Source organism: Labrus mixtus, chromosome 3 (assembly GCF_963584025.1).
Source record: "Labrus mixtus chromosome 3, fLabMix1.1, whole genome shotgun sequence".
Classification (NCBI taxonomy): Eukaryota; Metazoa; Chordata; class Actinopteri; order Labriformes; family Labridae; genus Labrus; species Labrus mixtus.
In genome coordinates, this window is record NC_083614.1 from 5,727,816 (window position 1) to 5,751,182 (window position 23,367).

The 23,367-nt window shown below is 42.1% G+C and overlaps 1 protein-coding gene across 5 annotated transcripts in view; it reads left to right on the forward strand.

Annotated features, from left to right (window-relative positions):
* Nucleotides 1-23,124, forward strand: part of palld (palladin, cytoskeletal associated protein) — a 69,559-nt gene extending 46,435 nt beyond the window's left edge. For 3 of the 5 annotated variants that reach the window (XM_061029347.1, XM_061029356.1, XM_061029384.1), the window contains 12 exons: nt 11,137-11,820; nt 12,612-12,756; nt 13,070-13,171; nt 14,940-14,978; nt 15,888-16,109; nt 16,571-16,720; nt 17,058-17,146; nt 18,283-18,415; nt 20,112-20,319; nt 20,408-20,573; nt 20,698-20,831; nt 21,362-23,124. In XM_061029347.1, the coding sequence (XP_060885330.1) occupies nt 11,137-11,820; nt 12,612-12,756; nt 13,070-13,171; nt 14,940-14,978; nt 15,888-16,109; nt 16,571-16,720; nt 17,058-17,146; nt 18,283-18,415; nt 20,112-20,319; nt 20,408-20,573; nt 20,698-20,831; nt 21,362-21,519 (2,230 nt within the window). In that variant the 3' untranslated portion in view covers nt 21,520-23,124. The remainder of the gene's footprint in view (nt 1-11,136; nt 11,821-12,611; nt 12,757-13,069; nt 13,172-14,939; nt 14,979-15,887; nt 16,110-16,570; nt 16,721-17,057; nt 17,147-18,282; nt 18,416-20,111; nt 20,320-20,407; nt 20,574-20,697; nt 20,832-21,361) is intronic. The other 2 variants (XM_061029366.1, XM_061029375.1) reach the window with 2 other exon arrangements.
* Nucleotides 23,125-23,367: the final 243 nt, after the last annotated feature.

The window sequence follows — 23,367 nt, forward strand, 5'->3', positions numbered from 1 at the left end:
GTGATGCGTAACTCTTTGCATTAATATATCCAAAAGGTTGATTTATCCAAACAATCATACAATGACAATGTGTAGCAATAAAGAAAGGAGCTATTGATACAAAATTATTTTTTGAACCAGGTTAAACATGTTTATTTCTGCTGTAAAAATGGGCATTTTAACATGGGCGTTAACGGGACAGCCGTGGAGAGAGCCTCAAGTGGACAATTGATGAACTGCAGTTTTTTGCACTTCTACATCGGAGGCATTTTTCAACACCAGGGTTTGTCTCTTGGGCTGAACATATGGAGCAAGACTCAAGTGGCCACTCGAGGAACTACAGGCCAACCACTTTTTCTTTATTTTTCTGTACAGCAGAGTGCAGAGTGAAAACCATACAGGAGCTCGAGAAAACTGTGTGACACCACGTGTGTTTCCAGGCTCTGAATACTTAAACACAGCAGTGATAAATCTGAGTAACGGCATAATCCACTTTAATGTGGACCGAATTACATGCAGCTTGACCTTTACCTTTGACAGAATTGCCATACCGCTGTGATTAAATGATTTCTGCAGTAGCTCCAAACCTCTCTAACCCCAGTGAGGGTGTTGTCAGGGCAACAGCATGCAAACTGAAGGCAACAAACTCCTCGTTGCTAACAGCCCTCATCAGTCTCCCGCTGTCATACACACAGAACTTGTGTTTACAGTGTGGAGCTAAAGAAAGTGACCGGATTTAGCTTTCCGTCCCTTCTACTCTGTTTTAGAATACTTTTAAGGATTTTTTTTTAGACCTGTCGTGTTGAAATGGAAGCAATGTCTATATCCTTTCTGCATGCTTAAGCAAAGAGTTAGTGGCTGCCAGAATTTGTCGCATATCTGTGCGGTGACTCAGAGCTTCCTCTCAGCAGTGTGTTTGTGTTTACAAGGTGCAAGTCATGAACTCGCTAATGAAGTATTAACAATCACTTTCTTGTCGAGGTGTTGCTCGTGTTTTTATGGAGAGTGAAACACATGCATGGTACAGAAACGCACATGGTGTAGCTGGCTTGTGCTTGTCCTCATCACACGGTCTGATTAACGTTGGAAGTGAAGCTGTGGATTAGTTCCCTGAAGATTACTTTTGCATCTGTGAGGTTTTTTTTGTTAAATGAAATAATAGGGCAGAATCATGGGAGAGAAGGAGCTAGTACAACAAAATAAGAAGCAAAATTAAATCTTTAAGGACACAAGGAAGCAGGAAAGCAGAACATTTCACATCATCCTCCAGACTCAGAGATGGGCAGTCCTTAAAAGGACATGGGAGACACAGGATTGGCTAAAACCAGACCAACTAGCCTACTGGATTGGTCGCTGGTGCTAGAGTGACCTGCATGGAATGGAGAAACTTTCCAAATAAGGAAGAGAGTTTTTCGGCGCTGACCTTCATAACATAGACAGGAGGGAGGCCGGTTAGAAAGAGAGGGAGGGGGAGCGATGAAAAGACACACAACAGAGAGATGAGGGGAGCAAGAGAGCAGGCAGGGTGTGTGTTTGGGAGTTGACAGCATGGAAACTAAACCGTCCTCAGTGATCCCCTCATAGAAAGCAGACTGTGCTTCTCAGGAAGGATCACCCTGGTATGTTAAATACAGAGAAACACACCAGATAAATACAAGTTACCGTACATACACACACACACACACACACACACACACACACACAGACAAACTCGGAGGATCACATTGTTTCCGGATGAGGTCAATCATCTCTGATAAGATCCTGACCCCAGCTGTTGGTGCGAGTGGTCTGTGTGGCTGCATGTGTGGCATCAGCTTGGGTTTCCGTTTAGACACACTCCCCGGTCGGACCACTTCCACTTGTGGATGTTAATTAGAGGGTGTAACAATGTACACACACACTAATCTCATAACACTGCTGTCACCAAGAGCGCAGAGAAGATTCACTCTGACTCCACTCAGAGTGTCTGTGAGTCAACACTCAGGGAATGACTCGCCCCCTCTAGACATAGGAAGACCCTCTCCTCATAACTCTATTTGATGTTTTTTCCCCCCTCACTCAGATAAATCACCTCTCTGGACCGGATCCACGGCCTCCCCTCTGTCCCATCAACACGCTGTGACTCATCAGTAGCTTGGAAAACGCACACTGACTCTAAAAATAGGACATTACACACAAAAAAGAGGGGTGATGAATTCCCAAAAAAGGGTTTTGTTTCATCCCACAACAATTCTTTTATTGAGAAACTGAATATTTGCAAACATATTTCAGTGAATGGAACCAGATCTCTGTGGTTGTGACGGGGGATGTTTGCACCATACACTCTACTGATGTCACCCACTGGATGGTGTAACATTTTGACTCCTTGAGTTTTGCATTTCTAAGGTGTCTCCATCTTGTTCTTTATGAAACAGACATATATACATACAGTAAGTCTGCTGATATATGTCAGGGATATCACATTGGACTAGCGAGAAAAACAGACTGTAAACACTACTTACCTTTATCTAAATTTAACAGCCGACTTGTAAAGTACCGATATTTCTAGTATGACTGAATACTTAACATTTTTTTGTACCTGTTAGCTTGTAACTGTTAGCCATACCCTAAAGTACACCCTTCTTCATTGTCCATTTGACTCTGAAGAGGACTATGTGTCAAGGTTGTCTGAAAACAAGGAGAGGTGGACCCAAGTGCAGAATAACAAAAGACGATTTAATTAAAACAAAAAGGCAACCAAAACTTCCAATGAAAATTTTCAAACTGAAAAAGCCCAAAAAGGGTCAAAACAGGAAGCCACGAGGAATCAATAGGGAGCACGAGGAAAACTAACATCTGACAAAGACAAACAACAATGAACAGACACTGAGGGCAAGAAACACAGAGACTAAATAGACACAGGGGTAATCAAACATAGGTGAGACTAATGACACAGGTGAAGACAATGAGGGAAATCACACTGGAGGGAAACACACAGAGGAAGGAATGAACACAAGACTAGAAACACTGAGGACAACTATGACATAAATACATGAAACACTGAAGACACTGTTTAACATCAAGAATGACACATCAAGACACACTAGAACATAGAGGGACACAAGATATGAAATGACAAAATAACACAGGAAACACTGAAGACTAAACTAGGAAACACACAAGGGAAAAACCAACACTAGGGAGGAATGAGACCTAAAAGATAAATACATCTAAAGTGTGAAAAACAAAACTAAACAGAACAACTCATGACACTATAATAACAATTAAAAATTTAAATATGAACATCATTCTTTTTGGAAGATGTTTTATTTTATTTTATTTACGTTGCTATGAAAATCAGGCTCCTTTTTGAAACTAGTAGAGTAATCCCCTCCTTGTTATTAGAAACAAAATACAGGTTGAGGTTATTTAGCTTTGGCTTACCTTTTGAAACCATAATGCTACGTCTACCTCTACCAGTTCTTTTTTTACACCTATAGTGACACTGGGGCTTTGTCTCCATTGACTATATCATTCCACTATAATGTTTCTAAGCTTTGTTCAAAGATAATGGTCACTGTGAAGGTAATGTTTCTGTGTGTCCACAGGATTTGGATTTTATTTCCCAGATAAGGCGTTGGTTCAACTGTTACCTTACAATGGACACATTTCATTTGTGTCACTTGAAACCAAAAGAAAAGTTCAGGTGATGAATTCCTTCAGTCTATCTTCCATTCTCTCTCTTCAACCATATTGTCTTTGTAATGATTTTGGAGACAATATAAATGTGGACACTAAAGCACAAGGATAATCAATCAGGTAAACTTTAGGTGTCTCACATTCACTCCTTCTCCTTCTTAAATGGACTCTTTAAGCTGTTGTTATTTTTGTAGCTTGACTCCCTGAGGGAAGTTCCTTGGTCAGCAGCCGCAGCACAGTATAGGGCTGAGCTTTTATTCTGAAAGGGATTGGTTTCAGACAGGCCAGGGGCCTTTATTGTGGAGGGGAGGAGCTCACAGACAGACTGACTCATGCAGAGAGAGAGAGAGAGAGAGAGAGAGTCTGCGTCTGTCACTGTCTGGCTGCTCAGTGCTCTATATATTCTGCTCATACCTGACAGTACAGCAGAAGTTTACTCTCCTGCAGGGAAATATCAGAGCGGCTAAGACCACAACATTTAAGGTAAAACTATCATCTTTATTCTTTATAACTTATTTAAAGTCAGTCAGACTTTAGTTGGATTGATTATGAGATATATGAAATACAAAATGTATGACTTCAACTCAATTTTTAAACTTTGAGCAATCAGAGAAAAACTTTGTGTCTATTCTGTGTCTTTTCTGTCCTTTGGAAAAACTCCCCAGCTGAACACTTTGCCATTCAATTTTAATGAAGTAGAAGCCAAAGGAGCAAAGTTTCTTCTTGTTTTCCTGGTTGGCATGTTAATGTTTAAATCACACGTTTTGAGAATGGGTGTGTGGTTCGCTGGGAGCACAGAGAGGCTGAGTTTGACACCCATTCATTTGCTGGAGGCTCAGGAAAGGTAGCGAGCTCAGACTGCAAAGAGAAAGAGAAAGAGAGGGGCAGCATCACTGTGAAGCACTTTTAGTCGGATGTTTTTGTGTCGAGGTTTGGTTTGTTTGCAGAGCTCCTGCTGGAGTCAGATGGATTAGTTACCACAATAGAGTCTGTTGGGTTTAAAAAGCGTGTGTCTTACTCAGCTCAAACTCTTTCACTGACTTGATTTCTTCTGAGCCATCCTTCACTTTCTGCTTCTCTCTTGCGTCCCCTTCCTCCTCCTCCTCCTCCTCCTCCTCCTCCTCTCCTTCCACTCCTGCTGCTAATCCCATTTGATGGCAATGTCTTTCCCACTCCAATCCAGGGAAGAATGTCTGCAGCATTCTTGCTATAGAGGGGGAAAAAAGCACTCCCCGTCTTACTCATTGCAAGGAGAGAAAGGCAGAGGAGGAGTGGGGATAAGAGGGAGGGACTGATGGAGGTATAACAGAGAAAAAGGAGGCCTTGCTGATTGAAGAGAGCCCTCTTCACCTACACTTGGATATGAAATACGAGCCCCAGATACGGAGCAGAGGGGGGAAATAATAGAAAAAGGAAAGAAAGAAAGAAAGTAGGGCAGCCGTGAGCCGTCGGCGTGGCTGGAATAAGAAAAACGCTCTGTTATAAAGAGAGGGGGGGAAAGGAAAACAGTCTGGTTCTGTTTTATGTGGTGTGTGTGCAATTAGAGAACGAGGGGCACGAGGGGGGGGGAAGGTGGGAGGAGGGGGCTGGGGTACCAAGGGAGGTTGAAAATAAGTTAAGGACACCAAAAGGAACAAAGGTGGAGAAAGGAGAAAACTTTGACATCTCACAAGGAAGAAGTGAATGAATGGAAGCTGTAGGTAGAGAATGAAACAGTTTTTCATATGTGTAACATGTTGAGTATCATATGTGTGCAGCAGCAGTGACTGCTTCTTTCTTTGTTTTTGTTTTTGTGGGTCAAACAGCCTGTTATACTGTTCTGAAATGTTTTTGGAAACTTGCAGGGGCTCCTTAACTTCACAGAGGCAGACATGGAGTGATGTGTGAGAGACAGCGACCCACAGTGCATTAGGATATGTTATTTTAACTTCTATATTGACAACTTCATTGACTTAGAATGGCTTCTAAATGTGCTGTTTGATTAAAAAACTTTATTTTTACATTGAATTTGGTTATAACCAACTTTAGAGCCTGACCAATATATTGTCCAACCAACACGGGACAGAAATGTAAAAGTCATTTTTTTTAAATTACGAAATTTCCTCAAAAAAGCAACTTTTGATTACCTTTCCAATGTTATATTATTGTTGTCATGAAAAGGTTATATTTCTATGTTCAGCCCCCTTATCCATAACTTAACTCTCTGAAATTGATATTGTAATTTAGTGATCTAAAAAATCTAATATTAACACAGTTTTAAAAAATCATGCACAAAAATGTTGAACGACAAAATTCTCAGTTTCTTCCGTTAATGTTAAGAAATGCCAAACATGACAAATTTACAGCAATGACACAAAAGAGTTTCTTCATCTTCATCAGGCTGTAAGTAAGTCAGACATAACTTTGTGCAGCAGTTTATACAGACGGTCTTACTCACAGTGTGTCAGGATGACATTCAGTCATCAGCTCAGTCGCTCTGCTGCTGTGATTCTGCTCGGGGGCATCAGACAGGTTTCATATTGACGCACTGTTGTGATGATGCAATGAGGGACCAGGTGCTACACAAAACAAGCATCTAGTTCTGTGTGTGACTAGAGAGGTTTGTGATTTCAACAGTGTTTTGTTGATTTAATCTTCCAGTGTCACGTACTCACAGGTTGGGTCAAGCACCTCGTGTGTAATGACCTCAGTGGAGGTTCTTTCTGAGGCTGCGTTTGTATTGCAGGTGTGATAACTGAATTTGATTTGACATGTGGATGTAAATCATTTACAAATAGCAAGGCCATGCTGTAACTGAGCTCCAGGTGTTTGCAGAAACAACAGAGGTGTAATGCAAACACATAATGCACCTATAGCATGAGAGCAGCCAGAACACCATGTAAAGCCTCTCCTTGTTCCATTTGCTGAACCGCCTGCAAGATGTTTAATGCTTCTAAACTCACTCTTTCTGTTTGTAAACACAGAGCTGTACAGAGAACAGGCACATCCATAGTCCCCCCACCCCAACCCACCTCTCTCCTATGTTGTTGTTTACAGAAGGAAAGCCCTCATTACTGGCTATGTACACTCAACTACTTCCTGTTCTCCCTCTCACACGCTTCCTGTCATCAGCTGGCCTGGTCTAATAAAGCGGCACGTCTCTTCGTGCAGCTGCAGAGCTAACGAGACGTGCAGCAGATGAAACCTGCGGATAGCTCACAGCTTGCTCGGTGGAATCGGGATGAGTTTCTCACGCAGCAGCCCGGGTTGTTATTGTTCAGGAAGCACAAACAAGCTGCAACAAGTAAACATGGCCATTTAAAATGTTGAGGTTGGCATTTATTAAAGCAAGATGCTGCTGGGGAAGACCCACTGTGTGTCGGGCACGTCTCAGGGTTGAGCTGACTGATACATGTGTATTTAGTTAAGGTTATTTTAAGATTTTCCTGTATCTTTTAAAAGAGCTTTCAAAGTATAAACTGGGGAGACAGGGTTATTCCTCTTTGCCTTTTGAACCATTTTTATTTTTTTTGTCTCATTAAAGAATCTACCGACAGGATGCAGCCCAAGGAAAGTATTTTTGTGCAGGATGAAAATGGGAAGGGATTACTGCCGGGCCTTTATAAACCACTAGAATTTGGGGCAGAAAAAGAGAGGCTATGAGGGAGAGGGACTGTGTTGCAGAATGACAGACGGAGAAGCTTGAGAGTTTTTCTCCCAGCGAAGCAAACGCTCTGTGGGCCAGTTGGCTCAGAGCGGAGCGGCAAAACACAGGGCCGTTGACATGGTGACAGAGGAACACTTCCCTCTTAAGTCAGCCCCGCTCAGCCACAGGGACGGGGAATAAGAGAGGAGGGCTGCTCCGCTTCTCGAGGCCAGTTGTAGATATTGGTTGACACAAGGTCAGGTTTTTTGCAGAGCACACAGCTGGGATGAAAGGACAGGACACAGTGTGCATATATACAGCGGTCTTGTCCTGCACTTTGTGGTCAGAGTGGTCTGGACGATCAGAGCCTGATGTTGAGGGTTCACAGAGTCTGGATGGATCCAGTTCTGTGCTTGATGTGAATCCTTGAGTGGGCCATAAAACTATTCATGCAGCTGCAAATTATACAAGTTGACCTTTTCATGCACTGTCAAATATGAAGCGTTAGCAACCGTCAGACAAAGTGCAATCTCATCCGACACCACTATAAATCTGTTGGGTTTTATTAAAAATGTGTTATCATTCAAACAGACTTTTAAACTTGTTAAACTTGTAGAGTGTATAATATCTACACTGAAAAAGACAGCATGTTATATTCATAGACTCAAGAAGTGAATGTAGCCGTTAGTTTGAAAAGGAAAAGCCAATGCAGAAGTGCTTTTTAAATTGCATTCTTTATTATGGCCTGCAGGGGGCGACTTCACAGGTTCCAAAAAGGTGTCTCCTTGTGTTGATATTTATGAGAAAATCAACAAAACCTCTCACTCGATTTATTACCTTAGCACACATTTTTTGAAGAAGTTTATTGTCTCAATCGCTGTAGTTTCAAGCTGTTTTCTCCACAACGATGTCTGTTTTAGCTCATTACTACTGCAGGAATTTTCACCACATTTGAAGGATCTCAGCTTAGTTTTATGGTAGGCACAATGGTCTAAATTTATTTTTTTTAACTTCAGTGGAAACAGATAACAAAACCAGGTTGAAAGAATTTGATAATTCCTTGAAAACAGTCCTTGTTCCTGGGACGAGGAAACTAGAGGAGCAGAAGGTGAAAACATGACTTTCTTCCAATCTAAAGTCTATTCTAGGGCTTGGTTACTTCGATTTAACCTGCTAACCAAAATACAGTTTTAGAAAAGTGTATCTAGCATTTAGGAAAATGACTCCACAATACCAAGCTGGTGAGTGCCAAAATGACAAACTCTGCGTTTTGTCAACAAACCAAGAAGATGACATAACAGTGGTGACATCCACGTCTTATATACAGCTGGTTCTGATTTAATGTGAGAGGATTTAGTAGTAGTTTGGCTTTGTGATGAATCAAGGTGCTCGTTGAGGTGTAGTTTATAGAAAGTTCCTTTTATGGAAGAGAAGTGTTTAATGCAACAGCTGGATAACATCCACTCTGCCTCCCGCTTATACATTTATATACATTTATAGACCTAAAACATAGTTCACCGTTAAACACAGATGTTCTTCTTACTCTTTATCTTTCATGTCAAAAACATTAAAGGTCTTTGAGGTCTTTCATGCTGAGACAGTAAAGCCGTGCGTCGAGGTTGAGGGAGATGAGGCTCTGAGGAAATTGAGTGCGTTTCCTCTCTGCTGGAGCAGACGGGCAGGGTGCTTCTCCCCCGACTCTCCAAGAACACAGCCAAAAAAGGAAGCAGAGCGCTGCAAGCCTCATGAGCTGCCAAACTATTCCTGTAAAAGCACTCTTTTGGTAGAGAGAGGCCTGAACAAGAGACGTTTGGAAAATGTAAAGACAAAACATGTATACAGAGAGGAGGACACACATTGAATCGATTGTGTGCTCTTGCGGTGTGTGGAGGAGAAAATCAGGTTGTGAAAAGCTGGTATGATCGCAATGGACTTTACTGAATTAACAACTATTTATTAGAACATGTGCAGCCCCCTCAGGAGGGGAGCATTCGACCAAAATAACTGGCCGCAGCAGTGTAATCAGTCATGTTGCTGTTGGATTATGGGGGGGGGGGGATTTGTTACACTTTGCTACAACTCTGACAGTTCTTTTGAAATATTCACTGGTGTTGTTTGCAAAAAAGGTATACAGGAGGCTAGAGAGAGGGGGTTCTCTGCATTCTCACAGATGAAAAATAGTCGACAGACTCCGCTGATTGTTCAACATCTGGAAAAGATTTGGGCACGAGAACTGGTCCTGGTGGACTCCCGACAACATGCGCCAATGGGATGTACAGTATATTCTGGACAGGCTGCCTGTGAAGAACTCATCAGTCTCAGGCACATAGCTCTATACTCTGAGGGTTTATAACTTTCCCCAAAAGACCCCATGTCCTCTTTCTGGTCCTCCAGGAGAGCTTTGAGCAGTTCCCTTCTGTCTTTTCAAAGTTAGCCTTCTTTAAAGCCCTACTTGTTGTGCCTGTAGAGTTTGATTCAGTGATGCTGCAAGAACATAAAAAAGTTTTGATCTGATGACACAACAAACTTTCTGACCTTCCTCCCTCTCACACGATGACGTGACAGCACAGTGAATCAACCGGCTGTGGGGGAGAGAACAACCACACCTCTATGAGAAAACACAATACTTCATCACCGGGACCCATCCCCTGGCAAAATGACACCACAACCTCACAATTTTTTTGTTTTTTCTTTCATCACAATGCCATTCAGGGGCCACACCTCAACCTCAGATAGAAAAACATCATATCTGACCTCTGACTTCTGCCTCTGCGCAGCACTATTAAACTGTTGAACAGGGCTGTTTTTCTCACTGCAGCACTTATCTCCTGATGCCTTCACCATACTCGATGTATTGTCAACAGGCTGGCTTTCTAACAAGTCTTTGTTAAAGCCTTGAGGCTGATAACCTATCAGTGTGTGCTGCTGCTCCAGTGGTTTCCTTCCCAGAAAACACACATATACACACACACACACACAAACACACGCACAATTTGTCCACATAACACGAGCTATGACATTTAGTCCCGAGGAAAAGCAGTCACTTCAAATACCGTTGAAAACTGTCACTCTCCTGACCACTTTCTCAAGGTCTTTTCTAGTTAAAAGGAAGATTCTCTGCTGTCCTTTAATGATAACTCAGGGAGGAAGACATTTGTTAGGTCTCTGTAAATAATATTAAAAAGAATATTGTCTTGACCTTAGACTGTATACAGTATGTGGATGTAGACTCTAGTTTAGTGAAGTGAAGCTAATGTGCCTAAAACCTGTGGTCTTTTTTCAAATGACCAACAGGGGGCGACTCCACTAGATCCAAAAAAAGAAGTCAAATGATATGAAACCAGATGAAAAATTACCCTATTCTCCACCCTTTTGTTTAAAGATTTTTCAATTGAGTTTGAGTCATTTTCAAAATATGATCTGTGTACCGTCAAATTGATGATAAAGCAGTGTAAGTTTAAAGGCGTGGTTACCTTTGAGAAGTTATAATAGAAACTTAAGAATCAGTTTTTACCCTTACCTACCTTTGATAGTGTGATCCTGAATACGCCTCATGTCTTTGATGATTAGTATGTTCACTATCTGAACCTCTATAACTCAGCCGTCCCAACAGTTTGATTGACATTTTAACTTTCCCTCCATTATGCTCACATCTGGTACCGAACGTTTCAGCCAGTTGTGTTCTGACTACAGTTGGATAGAAAACAAGCCAAGGTTTCATGTATCAATTGAAAACAGCTGCACGGTTTTGTAACATTTTTTATAACCGTGTTTCTTTATTCCACTTGAAGAATGAACATTCTCTTCAGAAAACATGAACTTTCATTTCTGATCATCATTCTTCTGCTCCACAGGAACGCCTCCCAGCTGAAGCAGCTGCAGGACCAGATTCTATTGGAGCAGCAGGAAGCGGCTAACTGGCAGCAGCAACTAGACCAGCAGAACCAGGAAGCCCCGCCTCCTCCTCAGCAACCGCCTCAGGAAGAGCTTCCACCTGCTCCCCCGTCTCCACCTCTCCCCCCTCCTCCTTCCTTCCAGGAGCTGGAAAGCAACACGACCATGCAGGCCAGCACCTTCAACTACGCCCGGCCCAAGCAGTTCATCGCCGCTCAAAGCCCCGGCATCGGATCCGGCTACATCACCCAGTCCTCTGGCTCCTCAGGGTCCAGCCTGTCCTCCCCTCTGTCTCCCCCCGCCTCCCACAAGTCCTTCAGCAGGGTCCCCATGCCCCCCTTCACCAAGGCTGGAAGTGTGGAGTCTCCCAGCTCCCCTTCATTCCCGCCTCCTCCTCCACCCTTCCTCAGCTCCAGTAACCTGCCCTCTCCATCGGGCCCAGCTCAAGACTTCCCTCCCCCTCCCCCTCCTCCCCCTCTGCCCGTCTCCATGTCTCCAGCGTACTCGGATATGTCCTCGCCCTTCTCCTCTGTCCCTCCATCTCCCGCCTCCAGCTTCCTGTCCTCAGTGCTGCCCTCCACACCCTCCTCACCTGGCAGTCCCATAGTCAACGCCCTCGGCCTCCCTAAAGGCAACGGGACTGTGTGAGTACCCCTCGTTGCACTTTTTTCTAATTCTTAACAATCACTGTCAAGTTACATCATCTTTGTAAGTTCTGTTGTTACACGGTGAGCCTCAGAGCTCCTCGTCAGATAAACCCGCTGGCAGCTGCAGGCGGGATGTCTGCAAGATGGAAGATGACGTGTTTACATTTCTATGCAGAATGTTTACTGGAAAGAGGAGAATGTTTAAACACACACATACCCACACACATAGACACAAGGGGTTCTCAAGGCGCAGGGGCTTTATCCTACATAAGGCACAAAAAATATACACATGGACCTGAGAGAGAAAGGTGTGTCAAACTCAAATAAACACTCAGATTCCTTATCGTAGTTTATGTACCGGCTGTCAGGTTCCATCTTTGTTCTGTGTTGACATGCAGGGTAACTATATTTTGGGCATTACATATCGAGTCAGCTGATAGAAATCTCTTCATTTGATGGTGATCTTGAAAGGAGAAATTCACCTTTTTTTTTACCTTCATCAAGGACATTCCACTCTCAACTCTTTGCCAGTGATTTTTCAGCAGCCCCTCACTAACTCACTCCCGCACTACCCCCACCCCTGCCCCTCTCCACCCTGGCATTCCTGCTGCAGTTGCAAGAGATAAGAAGACACGTTGTGGAATGCTATGGCTGGACATGTCCAGATAAGGGGGGGGGATATTAGAGGGGAGCCAGAGAGGAAAGAAGAGTTGAGATAAGGTGTTTGCGTCACAGAGCGGACACTTTAATGTTGACAAATGTTTCTGTTTCTGTTCTTCCTTCTTTAGCAAAGCGTTCCCCAAGAAGTCCTCGGTCACCAGGACGCCTCGCATCTCATCTGACTCCGACATCCAGGGGTCCAAGGACGCCGTCATCCAGGACTTAGAGAGAAAGTTGCGCTTCAAAGAAGAGCGCATGAGCAATGGTCAACAGGTGTGTGTGTGTGTCATTGTTTGTTCTAGTCTACTCTACTGAAACCAGCGTGTGTATGGAGGCAGTTAGATAATGAGTGTTATTAACACAAAAACCTTTCATGAAACAGTTTAACTTTCCATAAAAGTGTCATTAAACATGCTTTTGTGCAATGCACGCTCAAATAAATTAATGTTTTCTCCATAAAATAATGAAAACACTTATAAACAAAAAACACTTAGATACAGAACTTAGCTAATGATGTGTGTCAGTGTGGGTTTTTGCAACTCACACACTAACCCCATTAGCTGACCCCATTAATCCCTGCTTCCAGAGGTTAACCTATGAGGAGAAGATGGCTCGCAGACTGCTGGGTGCTGACAACGCCGCCACAGTCTTAAACACACAGGAGACAGAGGAGGAGCCGGTCACACAGGTACGCTGTGCTCTTTACGAGGATCCACACACCTAGAGTGGATAAATCAAACACAGAAACACCCACCAGATTTCTTTTCCAACACAAATCACACTCTGTTGCATGTACACAAAATCCATAGGCACCTTTTCTGTTTGTTCACTTTCCCCCAGTGTCATTCCTATCTCATCTCACTTCTCACTTCATTTTATATGCTGATGGATCAGAGCACACCCCCCTCAGTCCCTGTAAACACCGTGGAAGAGCGAGTTATGAAAGCTGGGGTATAAACATCGTAAAGTCCTCCAGGGGCCTCCATAAAAAGCTCTGTTTATGCAAACCAGTGTCGCAGCAGACGTGCTGGGGAGTAACAACATTTGAAAGGCATGTGTGGCTAATTTGTCTGACTCTGAACCACAAGAAAGTTTTGTGAAAGTGTCAGAGTGTCACACCACCACACAGTGTTTGTTGTTTATTCACACAGAACAGAACCAGCATTTTTCTTATTCGGGCATATGGTGGGTAATTATAAACCATTATCAGGAAGAAGAGAGAAGAAATGGTTGATGTCAGTAAATATTTGTGGATATATTTAATATTAAAATTGTTTCATACTAAATTTGGCCGTTTAATCTACTAGTGCGGTAAAGATGAATCCTTAACTTGGTCATTAGTTTTATCCAAAACAGTTCAGTCTATAATAATAATAATGGACTTTATTTGGCATGGACATCACAGTTACATTGGATGAACCAGATGCATTGTTTAAGTGTTTTAGCAAGCATGCTAGTTCTCAACACCTGTCCACAGGAGGCTTTTTATACTTGTTGGTAATATTTAATTCTGGGAATGGCAGCATTTTTGTGATTTATATTGACATTTATCAGCGCTACAACTTGATCATTCTTCTGGTTTAAAATGTATCTTAATATTGACACAAGCCTGAGGAAAGACTTCAGACTGCACATTCATTTGCTGTTGTTGCATTTATTTCTGATGGACTAGATAAATGAATAAGTCAAATTTTTCAAATGAGGCCTAAACAGACAGATCTCTGTACACACAACAGTACGAGAAACACGATGGCTCATCCTCCATCAACAGAGAGTTCAAACTCTTGACTAAAGCAACCTCCTCACAGCTGCAGTGAAATGAACAGACAAGCACACGAGTTGTGTTCAAATGGTCTCGTAAAATAGAGTTAGCATTTTACCATACCAGTGTGATGCAGCCTGTTGGCATGAGGAGCAATCTAATTGGCTATGGCACCGCAGCACTGCATGACTTTTAAGTACATCCCAATCAATGCCACTTTTTTAGTCCCTTGCCTCTTGCATGTGCTTTGCAGGTAAGATGCAACACACACAGAAACACACTTTTCCTTTTTTAAGCTCTTCATTCTGAGAGGATGACTTGTTGATTTCACTTTCAGATTATGGGATGCTTTTCCTCAAAACCCTGCCATTCAACTCATAGGGTCCCTGCTTGGGCTTGCATTTGCTCTGCTTGTGCTCAAACAGTGATCCTAGACTCAGATTAAGATCATTACTTGCACAGATTTTTGTCTGGCTCCAGGTTCGGCCTGTCTCCCTGGACTCTGTCTACATGTCTGCTGAGCAAATCTGCAGGGACATTATTTTTAGTGTGCAGTCAAGGTTTTGAGTTAAAGCATTACAAATTGTGATTGTGAAATAATGAAGAAATGTTCAGAGATTAAAAGAAGCACCTCTTGGATAAGATAGTCACACCCATACAAATCAAAAGGCAAAATACTTTCTTCTCTCAACAGGAATACATGCCGTCTGAAAGACAATCTTTCCCTCAAAAGGTTTCTGAGATCCTGTTTTCTGTTACCTTCTTGGTTTCTCATTCACTCTGTTTAAAAATGTCACTGTGTTTGAGTGTGTGGGAATTAGCTGATAAGGGAACAAAAGGCAGTGATACGGGTTTGCTGTGTAGTCCATTCTCAGGCAGGTGTGTCTGGTAAACACTACAAAACAGGCTGACACTAACTGAGCATGTGTAAATACTTTTTGCACCTTTTACAGTTTTTTGTTGCATGTGTTGAAGTTAGTTTGAGTTGGCTTGGATACTAAATCATGCTCAAAGCTTGATTGGCTTGACAAGCATGTTTGGCTTTCCCTAGATTGTGCTTTCATCACGCATCACACGCAGCTATGTTTCTCTGAATCTGAGATTTAAGCAGCAAGAAAGAAAAAGAAGATGAATATAATAATACTTTGTATCATTTAAAAAAAAAAAAGGCAGCTGGCTTGGTTTCTCTGACAGGATAATCCCTCAGTAGATCTGGATGAGCCACTTCTGTGATCGCTGACGTGCAGCAGAGTGAGTTTAGCAGGATAAATGCTGGTTCTGCAGCTGTGCCCCGAGGCCCTGTCATTATCTGTGTGATGTGTCATCAGACCATGATGCTCCGCAGATGTTCCCTCTGCCTCGGCGGGGCTGCTGTGACGAGAGATTGATGGAGTTGGTGGGATGGAGGAGTGGCTCATCTGGGCAAGAGAAAAGTGGGAAATTGTGAGAAAGCAGGTAGTTAGGGTCGCAATGAAGACAGGTTAATGTGTGTGTGTAAAAGATCAGGCGGGGGGGAAACAGGGTTTATTGATTGTTTTCTGCACGCTCTTAAACATGCTTGCCTTTGTCACGTTGAGCCCACAATCTTAATGTGATGTATTTCAACATCGCTCTCCTCTTCTCTCTCTTGCTGATTATGTAGGAATATAAAGTTTCCAGCTTCGAGCAGCGACTGATCAGTGAGATTGAATTCCGTCTGGAGCGCTCTCCAGTGGAGGAATCGGACGATGACGTTCAGTACGATGAAGACTCTGTCGGCCGCGGGGTGGCGCCGTCCTTCGACCAGAAGCTCAAACACTACAAAGTCTTCGAGGGAATGCCGGTCACCTTCTCCTGCAAGGTCCACGGGGAGCCCAAGCCAAAGGTGGGAGGTTATGCATACTGCTTATATTTAATGTCATCACCCTGATTGATGATTACACTATGTCCTAATTATTATGAGATAAGATATTTGAGGCATTTCTGATGGCTTGGCTCCCTTGCTTGGGAGTTTCCTGATGTGTGAAATTGATGAAGGAGGGTGCAGATATCATACGTGTGCTCTGTGTTGTGATAAGGGAGGCCCATTGCAAGAACACACACTGGACTGGGCTGACTGCCTGGTTCTGTCCACATTAATGACATGGTGATGACAGGCTGCAGAATAAACTGATGAAATGAAAGAAAAGGAGAGATTGCAGTGAAAGCACGAAGCATTAAATCAATTTTAACATGTTTTGTAAAGAATGTTTTCTCCTGTTATTCTTTGATATTAGCATAAGGATCAGCCTGTTATCATACCTTGTTGAATGGTTTTTAAACGTTCTTTCTCACCTTGTGCCACAGGTGTACTGGTTTAAAGACGGTAAGCAAATCTCTAAGAGGAGCGAGCACTACAGGATCAGTCGAGACGCTGATGGAACCTGCTTTCTGCACACTGCTGCTGCCTCGTTGGATGATGACGGCAACTACACCATCATGGCAGGCAACCCTGAGGTTAGTGGAAATCAGCTTTGAAATTCTGTGCACCTTTCCGGGGGAAAAAAAAGTGTGCACATGTCTGACAGAGCACCATTAGCGAGAAAATAATGAGCATCAAAGATATTGTCTCCAGCCTCAAGAGGAAGAGGGCGTTGAATGAGACAGGAAATCACTAAAGCCCTTATGAGTGTCAAAAGTTCATGTGCTACAGGCTTTTCTTGCAGTCTTTTCAGTTCCAACACTCACATTGTATTTCCTCCTCCCAGTCTGACTAGTGCTTGTGGTGTGCTGGTGTGTCAACACCTCCATAAGCTCCCCTCTCTTCATGTCCCTCTCTTCCTTTCACTCACAGGGCAGGGTGAGCTGCACCGGCAGGATGATGGTCCAGGCTGTGAACCAGCGAGGCCGAAGCCAACGCTCTGCCCCTGGACACATGCGCAGGTGAGGCTTCCCCTAACTGACAGAGGAGGGAGAGGAAAGACAAACAAGATCTCTGTTGATTTAATTACAACCTGGAGCTGCAGGCTGGCTAACACATGTGCAGCATGCTGTTCAACATCTGCACAACTTCTGTACTCACACCGATTTGAAACTGCATTATCCTGACGTAAGATGTTCCAAGAAGCTGCTATTTACACAAATATTTGCTGTGAGCTGAACCACAGTTCCTTTGTTGAATGTTCTGCTCAGGAAAGAAAGCTCAGTGTTAATGAGAGGGAACACCTGTTTGCTCTGTTCTGTTTTTTCATTGCTCTAATCACCCTGTATATACGCTGTGCATTCATCCAAGCCCGAGATATTGAAAAGAAGCACAGAGGCCTCACAGTCTCTCCTCACAGCGCATACAAAAAAACACCTGTAGTCTGTTATCTAGATGAACACTCCCTCAGCTCAGATATGTTTTGAGGTGAGATTTAGATAACAATCAGTGTCTCCACGCTGTCTTTCTTCTCCCTCCTCGGTTGACTTGTAGAAAATCAAGTTGTGGTTATGTCATTGTAACGGGGCAGAGTCACACCTGACCTGCTGTACAGGGTTGAATGGGAATAATAGATTAAAAAAAGGACAAGGGTAAAGAGTCCATTGCAGGTTAAAGAATGAATAAAAGCCCTGAATGTGCGCAATTTGTCTATTAAAGAGGGAATATGTGAAATATACATTATATATACATATGCATAGAAATAAAGGAGTTAAAAGAGGTTTGCACTAATAGATTTAAACCAAAATGATTTGGGCAAATAAGACACATCTCAAAACTGGAAGGTTCTTACAGTATGTGATAAGTATGTGCAAACTGTTTACATTTATATTTAGTTCTTTTATGATTACACCTGTGGTGGCAGGTTTATGTGTTGGCAGAGTCCAAAGTGTTTCCCAGTGAGAATAACGGAAGATTTTTCTTCTTACCTATCATATCGTATCATATCTCATCGTAACAAAATGCAAGTTTTGTTTTTCATACTACTGTCATACTAATTTAAATGAGTTACAAATTGCCCAAAAATGTTTTTTTTTTTAAAGAACTCCCAAAGTCAACTTCAAATTCCAAATTCTAAGCGTTTCTTTTTCTCTGTCAGGCCCAGATCCAGATCTAGAGACAGTGGTGACGAGAACGATAACATCCAGGAGCGTCACTTCCGCCCTCACTTCCTGCAGGCGCCCGGTGACCTCATCGTTCAGGAGGGACGACTGTGCCGGATGGACTGCAAGGTAAATTCACAGCTTTTTGCTCTGGAGAAGAGTGCAAACGGTGCAGACACTGATGAACATTGTGAAGTCATTAAAAGTCATTTTGTGGTGGCTGCTGCAGCAGATTCCATAAAGAAATGTTACTTCTGAATATGTCTGACAGTTTTTAAAGCCCATCCTTACTAAAGGACATTTTTGTAACTTAAAAAGGACAAATAAACAGTTGTTAAAAGTTTGAAGTCCACCTTGAAATCCTAAAAGAAAGTCAGGGGGGTATCGAAAAAGGAAAAATGCATTGGGATAAATAGCTAAAATTTCCAAAAGGGTAAAGGGTTGAGTTGTTAGACACTACAATGAGACATTTAATTATGGATGACACAATAAGAACAACGTAAAGATTAGAAGTTTAAGCAACTACAATAAATAAGTTTAGCAATTACACCTTTCAGTTGAGTTAAAAAAAAGATAGAAAGGGTTTTTAAAGAAAGTTTGCTGATGTTTTCTGGAGGAATGAATAGAATTTGCAATGAAAAATAAAGGAGAGAGTCATCAGCATACAGATGTGAAATACAACAGAATGTAGGATACAATCTAATACAATGTAATCAGATGTTTAAAAGTGGAATGAGCTATAAGCAACCACTGCTTCCGTTGTGCATGTGAACACAGTATTCAATCCTTACTGCTTTTTCTTTGATAAAGGATCGAGGCAGAGATGGTTTTAAGGTTTTAACTGAGACATGACTGGAAATGAAACTGCCTGCACCAAAGAGAATATGTTAATCATAGTTATAGAGAGAGCCGTTTCAGATCTGCCCTTTAATTCAGTGTCTATGTTGCATTCTGGGAGGCTCTATGTCTGCACTGCCAAAGAAACATTTTCCCTTTACACGCAATCCAGTTTCTTCAGGGAATAAAAAAATAAATGTTTCATCACTTCCTTCCTTGTGTAATGAGTGCACAGGGAGACTTCAGAGTCATCTTTACAGGGATTAAGTAGGATCAAGTTTTTCAACAATTATTCCCTCTCCGAAATCTCAGCTCATTATCTCTCTTTATCTTCTTCGTCGTCGCCCTGTCGACGCCTCTAGCTCATAGAATCCCTTTGAAAACTGGTAAATGCAATAAAATAGAACCCACCCACAATTAACCGACTATAAAAAGACGGCCTATTTTGATGCTAGTCAGAAATAAACTGGGAGTCTCGATTCCTTTAGAACCCTTTAACATCAAAGATATTTATAACAGCTATTTATTTCCAGATCATTTAGGGTGCTTTGCTAACTTTCCATGCTGAAAATATCCCAAGTTCTAAAAATGTACTGGGCAGCTTCCAGAAATACTTTTCACTGTTTTGTCTGCTTTGTGATAACTATGAATACGATTGTTTGTCTGCACATTTGCATGTCCAAGGTGGCACATTTTTCAGCTGGGCAGGGAGGAGCAGGTGTTGGGTTTCTCACATAGAGAGAGATTCCTTTTTTTTTTTTATTGTTTCTTTGTGCAATTTATTCCCATGACAAAGTATGCAGGAGACCTGGTTCCCTCCAGGCAAACACAACACAGATAGATTAACCAAACACTTTTGTTTGTGTTCTCCCAGTAGATACACACATGCCGCTAATATTCTCAAATACTCCAACAAAAACAAGCATGGCATGCGCTAAAGTAAGCCTTTTACATATTCAGCTAATTTTAACACTTTTGTGTTCTTTAGGTGAGCGGCCTGCCCACTCCTGATCTCATCTGGCAGCTGAATGGACAGACCATTCGCCCAGACTCCGCCCACAAGATGCTGGTGAGGGAAAACGGTGTGCACTCATTGGTCATTGAGCCTGTGACCAGCCGTGACGCAGGCATTTACACCTGTATCGCAAGCAACCGAGCCGGGCAGAACTCCTTCAACCTGGAACTCATTGTTGCAGGTATGCAGAAACACACAGTCAGGCAGAGGAGATGTGTTTGCATGATTTGGATCAAGATAACAACTCAATAAACAACCTGTCTCCACAGCCAAAGAGATGCACAAAGCCCCTTCATTTGTGGAGAAGCTGCAGAACACAAGTGTGGCCGAGGGTCATCCAGTACGACTTGAGTGTCGGGTCACAGGTGTTCCCTATCCCCAAATCTTCTGGAAAAGGGAGAATGAGTCGTTCACTCACAACACAGATAGAGTCAGGTAAATACAAAGTGGAAACAGGACAAATAACCTTTTTTTTTTACAAGATTCAAGACATTCAACGTTGAAAAAAGACAGAAAATAATCACTTTGCCTTTTAATGTTTGTCAATTTTCTTACCCAGCATGCACCAGGACAACTGTGGCTACCTGTGTATGATCATCCAGCCGGCCATGAAAGAAGACGCCGGCTGGTACACAGTGTCAGCCAAGAATGACGCAGGCATCGTGTCCAGCACCGCACGCCTCGATGTCCACAGTAAGTTCTGACTCTGAAACACTTTGTTGTGAAAAGTAAAGCATTAAACTGCTGCATACTTCCTCTACATGAAGATGGTTCTCAACTTTCTGAGATGAATGCCTGTTTTTTGAAGAAGCCCAATTTCATTTCTTGTATGAGATTTAGTCAGGATTACTTATTTTACTTACCATCCGCTTTGTGCACTTTTCTTTGTGAATCTCAGAGCTTATGACCTTATTTCAAGAAGATTGCAGTCGTATTCAATGCTATATTATAGCACAGTTTCCTGTAAGAGAGGAAATGATGCCTAATTCATTATATTGTATTCGACAAATCTAAGTTTCTGAGTGTTGGCGCCTTTATTTGAAAGATCTCTGACAGAAGAAAGTTCCTCTGAAAACATGGAAACTCCTGTTTTCTCTTTCTGTTGGCTGATAATTTAGCTTTTTGTTTATTTTTAGTTCATTCTTTCTTTAAAGGTTTACTTTTGAATCAAGACTGCGTGTGTGTGTGCTCACTTTATGAACTCCTTCTGCTTCCACCCTCAGCTCAGTGGCAGCAGCCCAACCTCCCAAAGCCCAAGAAGGTGCGTCCCTCCACCAGCCGCTACGCCGCCCTGACAGAGAGAGGCCTGGACGTGAAGGCGGCCTTTTTCCCAGACTCCAGCCCGCTGCCCGGCGGCCTGGTGGAAAGTGACGACCTGTAGAGACCACAAGATGGCACAAGTTGGGATGCTGTCCCCGCAGAAAACGCCTGAATGCTGCCCAACAACTCCAGCACTCCTGAGACAAAAAATAACATCAAACTAAAGGACTCAGAACTTAAGGGTGGGCAAAAGTGAGCCGGTGCAGCCGTGGTTTTCATATGTTTTTATCCTCTGACACAACCCATTATATCACAGAATCATCATCAAGTTGTTTCTGCAAGCTTCATTTTATCAACTGGACCTGAGAAGTGATTGACGAGGGAAGACTGCTCGAAAAATACAAACTCTCATGAGACTCTGTTTTGCAAAGGGTTGTCTCTAAGTGCCTTTCATGTCTGTAAAGATTTCAAGAAAACAGGTTTAGCAATAAAACATAAAAATTACTTTGCATGTTTAAGTGGTGCCATTTGAAATACACAGATTAAAGCTGTATCTATATGTAGAAACTTGTTCCAGCAACTTTTAAAGGAGACTGAATGACTGAAAGCATGGTGGCTTTGACGAAGGAGAACACACACTTGTGTCATGATGTCGGCTTGTTTAGCACAGTGCTGATATCTACAGTATCTGACTGTAGTTGTCATAGGTTAGCTGACAGATAAGGAAAAGGCCGGGCCTTCAGTTAAGTGTTTTTAAGTGTTAAGTTTTTTTTTTTAAAGGAAAAGAAACAGGAATAGATTTTGTGGGGGATGAAGAGGTTGAAAGGATTGGTTTTTTTTTTTCTACCTGGGCCTTTATTACATATTTTGGCTTCTAAATGACAGACTCATTTGTATTGCTCCTTTATATTTTGTATGTATTAGAAAGTTAGACCCAAAATATGCAATAACAGAGGCCCAGTTTGAGAAATTTCAATTTCCCTTTAAGGAAAGTCCGATCAATCTGACACAGGGAGGTGAAGTGACAGAGAAAAGCAGGTTTTTTTGTGATGGCTTGACTTAAAGGTTGGTGAGGAAACACTTAATTTAGGGATGTGAGTGTCTGTGGCAGTGGTGAGGATGACAGTTTCAATAACCTTGGTGATGTTGGGTCATTTTCGCATTTTTTTTTTTCTTTTCTGTGACGGTTTTATTTTGAAAGTTTGAATAGAAATGTTCTCACTGGAGAGAGAGGGTGCTGTGAAAGGTTTCAGTGTTGTAATCACACAGACGTCACAGATTTGTCCATTTTATTTTTGTATGAAAGAAAAGACTCAGCAATCATGACATAAATTATATAACAGCAACCATTTGTCTCACTGATAAAACAATCGTCTCTGTATTAAGCTTCATAAATATATTCACAGCCTTAATCCTCTTTAGGTTCAATGCAAACACAGTTTTCTTTGCATGTTATTTTTGGACACTTGTACAGTGCCAAACAGGATGTATAAAACACAACATGACTCTTTCTTTAAGCCAGTGAAAAGTTAAAAAAACAAGGTATATTTATATCTAACATTTTCATCACCTTTGTAACAGTATACAGAATGGACATCTTTCTCTTGTCTCGCATCGGCTGACAGTTTCTGTGTTTGCACATTTCTATGCCAATCAATGCCTGTATATGGATTGTTCTCCTGATATTATTTTAGGTTATGAAAGTTAATAAAGCTCTTCAGAGACAGCGTGACGTGTTTTTACAGACTGCCAGGCTCTTCCTAAAACAATAAGAAGATGCCAAAAATCACTCTCATCAGTCACAGTGGAAATAACACTCACTCGCTAAAAATATTATTTGGAGAAGGATGCAACCCCCCCTCCTTTAAAAGAAAATAAACCATATATAGGATATGATATATGAGAGCACATAAAAGAGAAAAAGCAAAATAAAGTTGCTCTTTTTTTTAGATGGTAACAGCATGTTTCA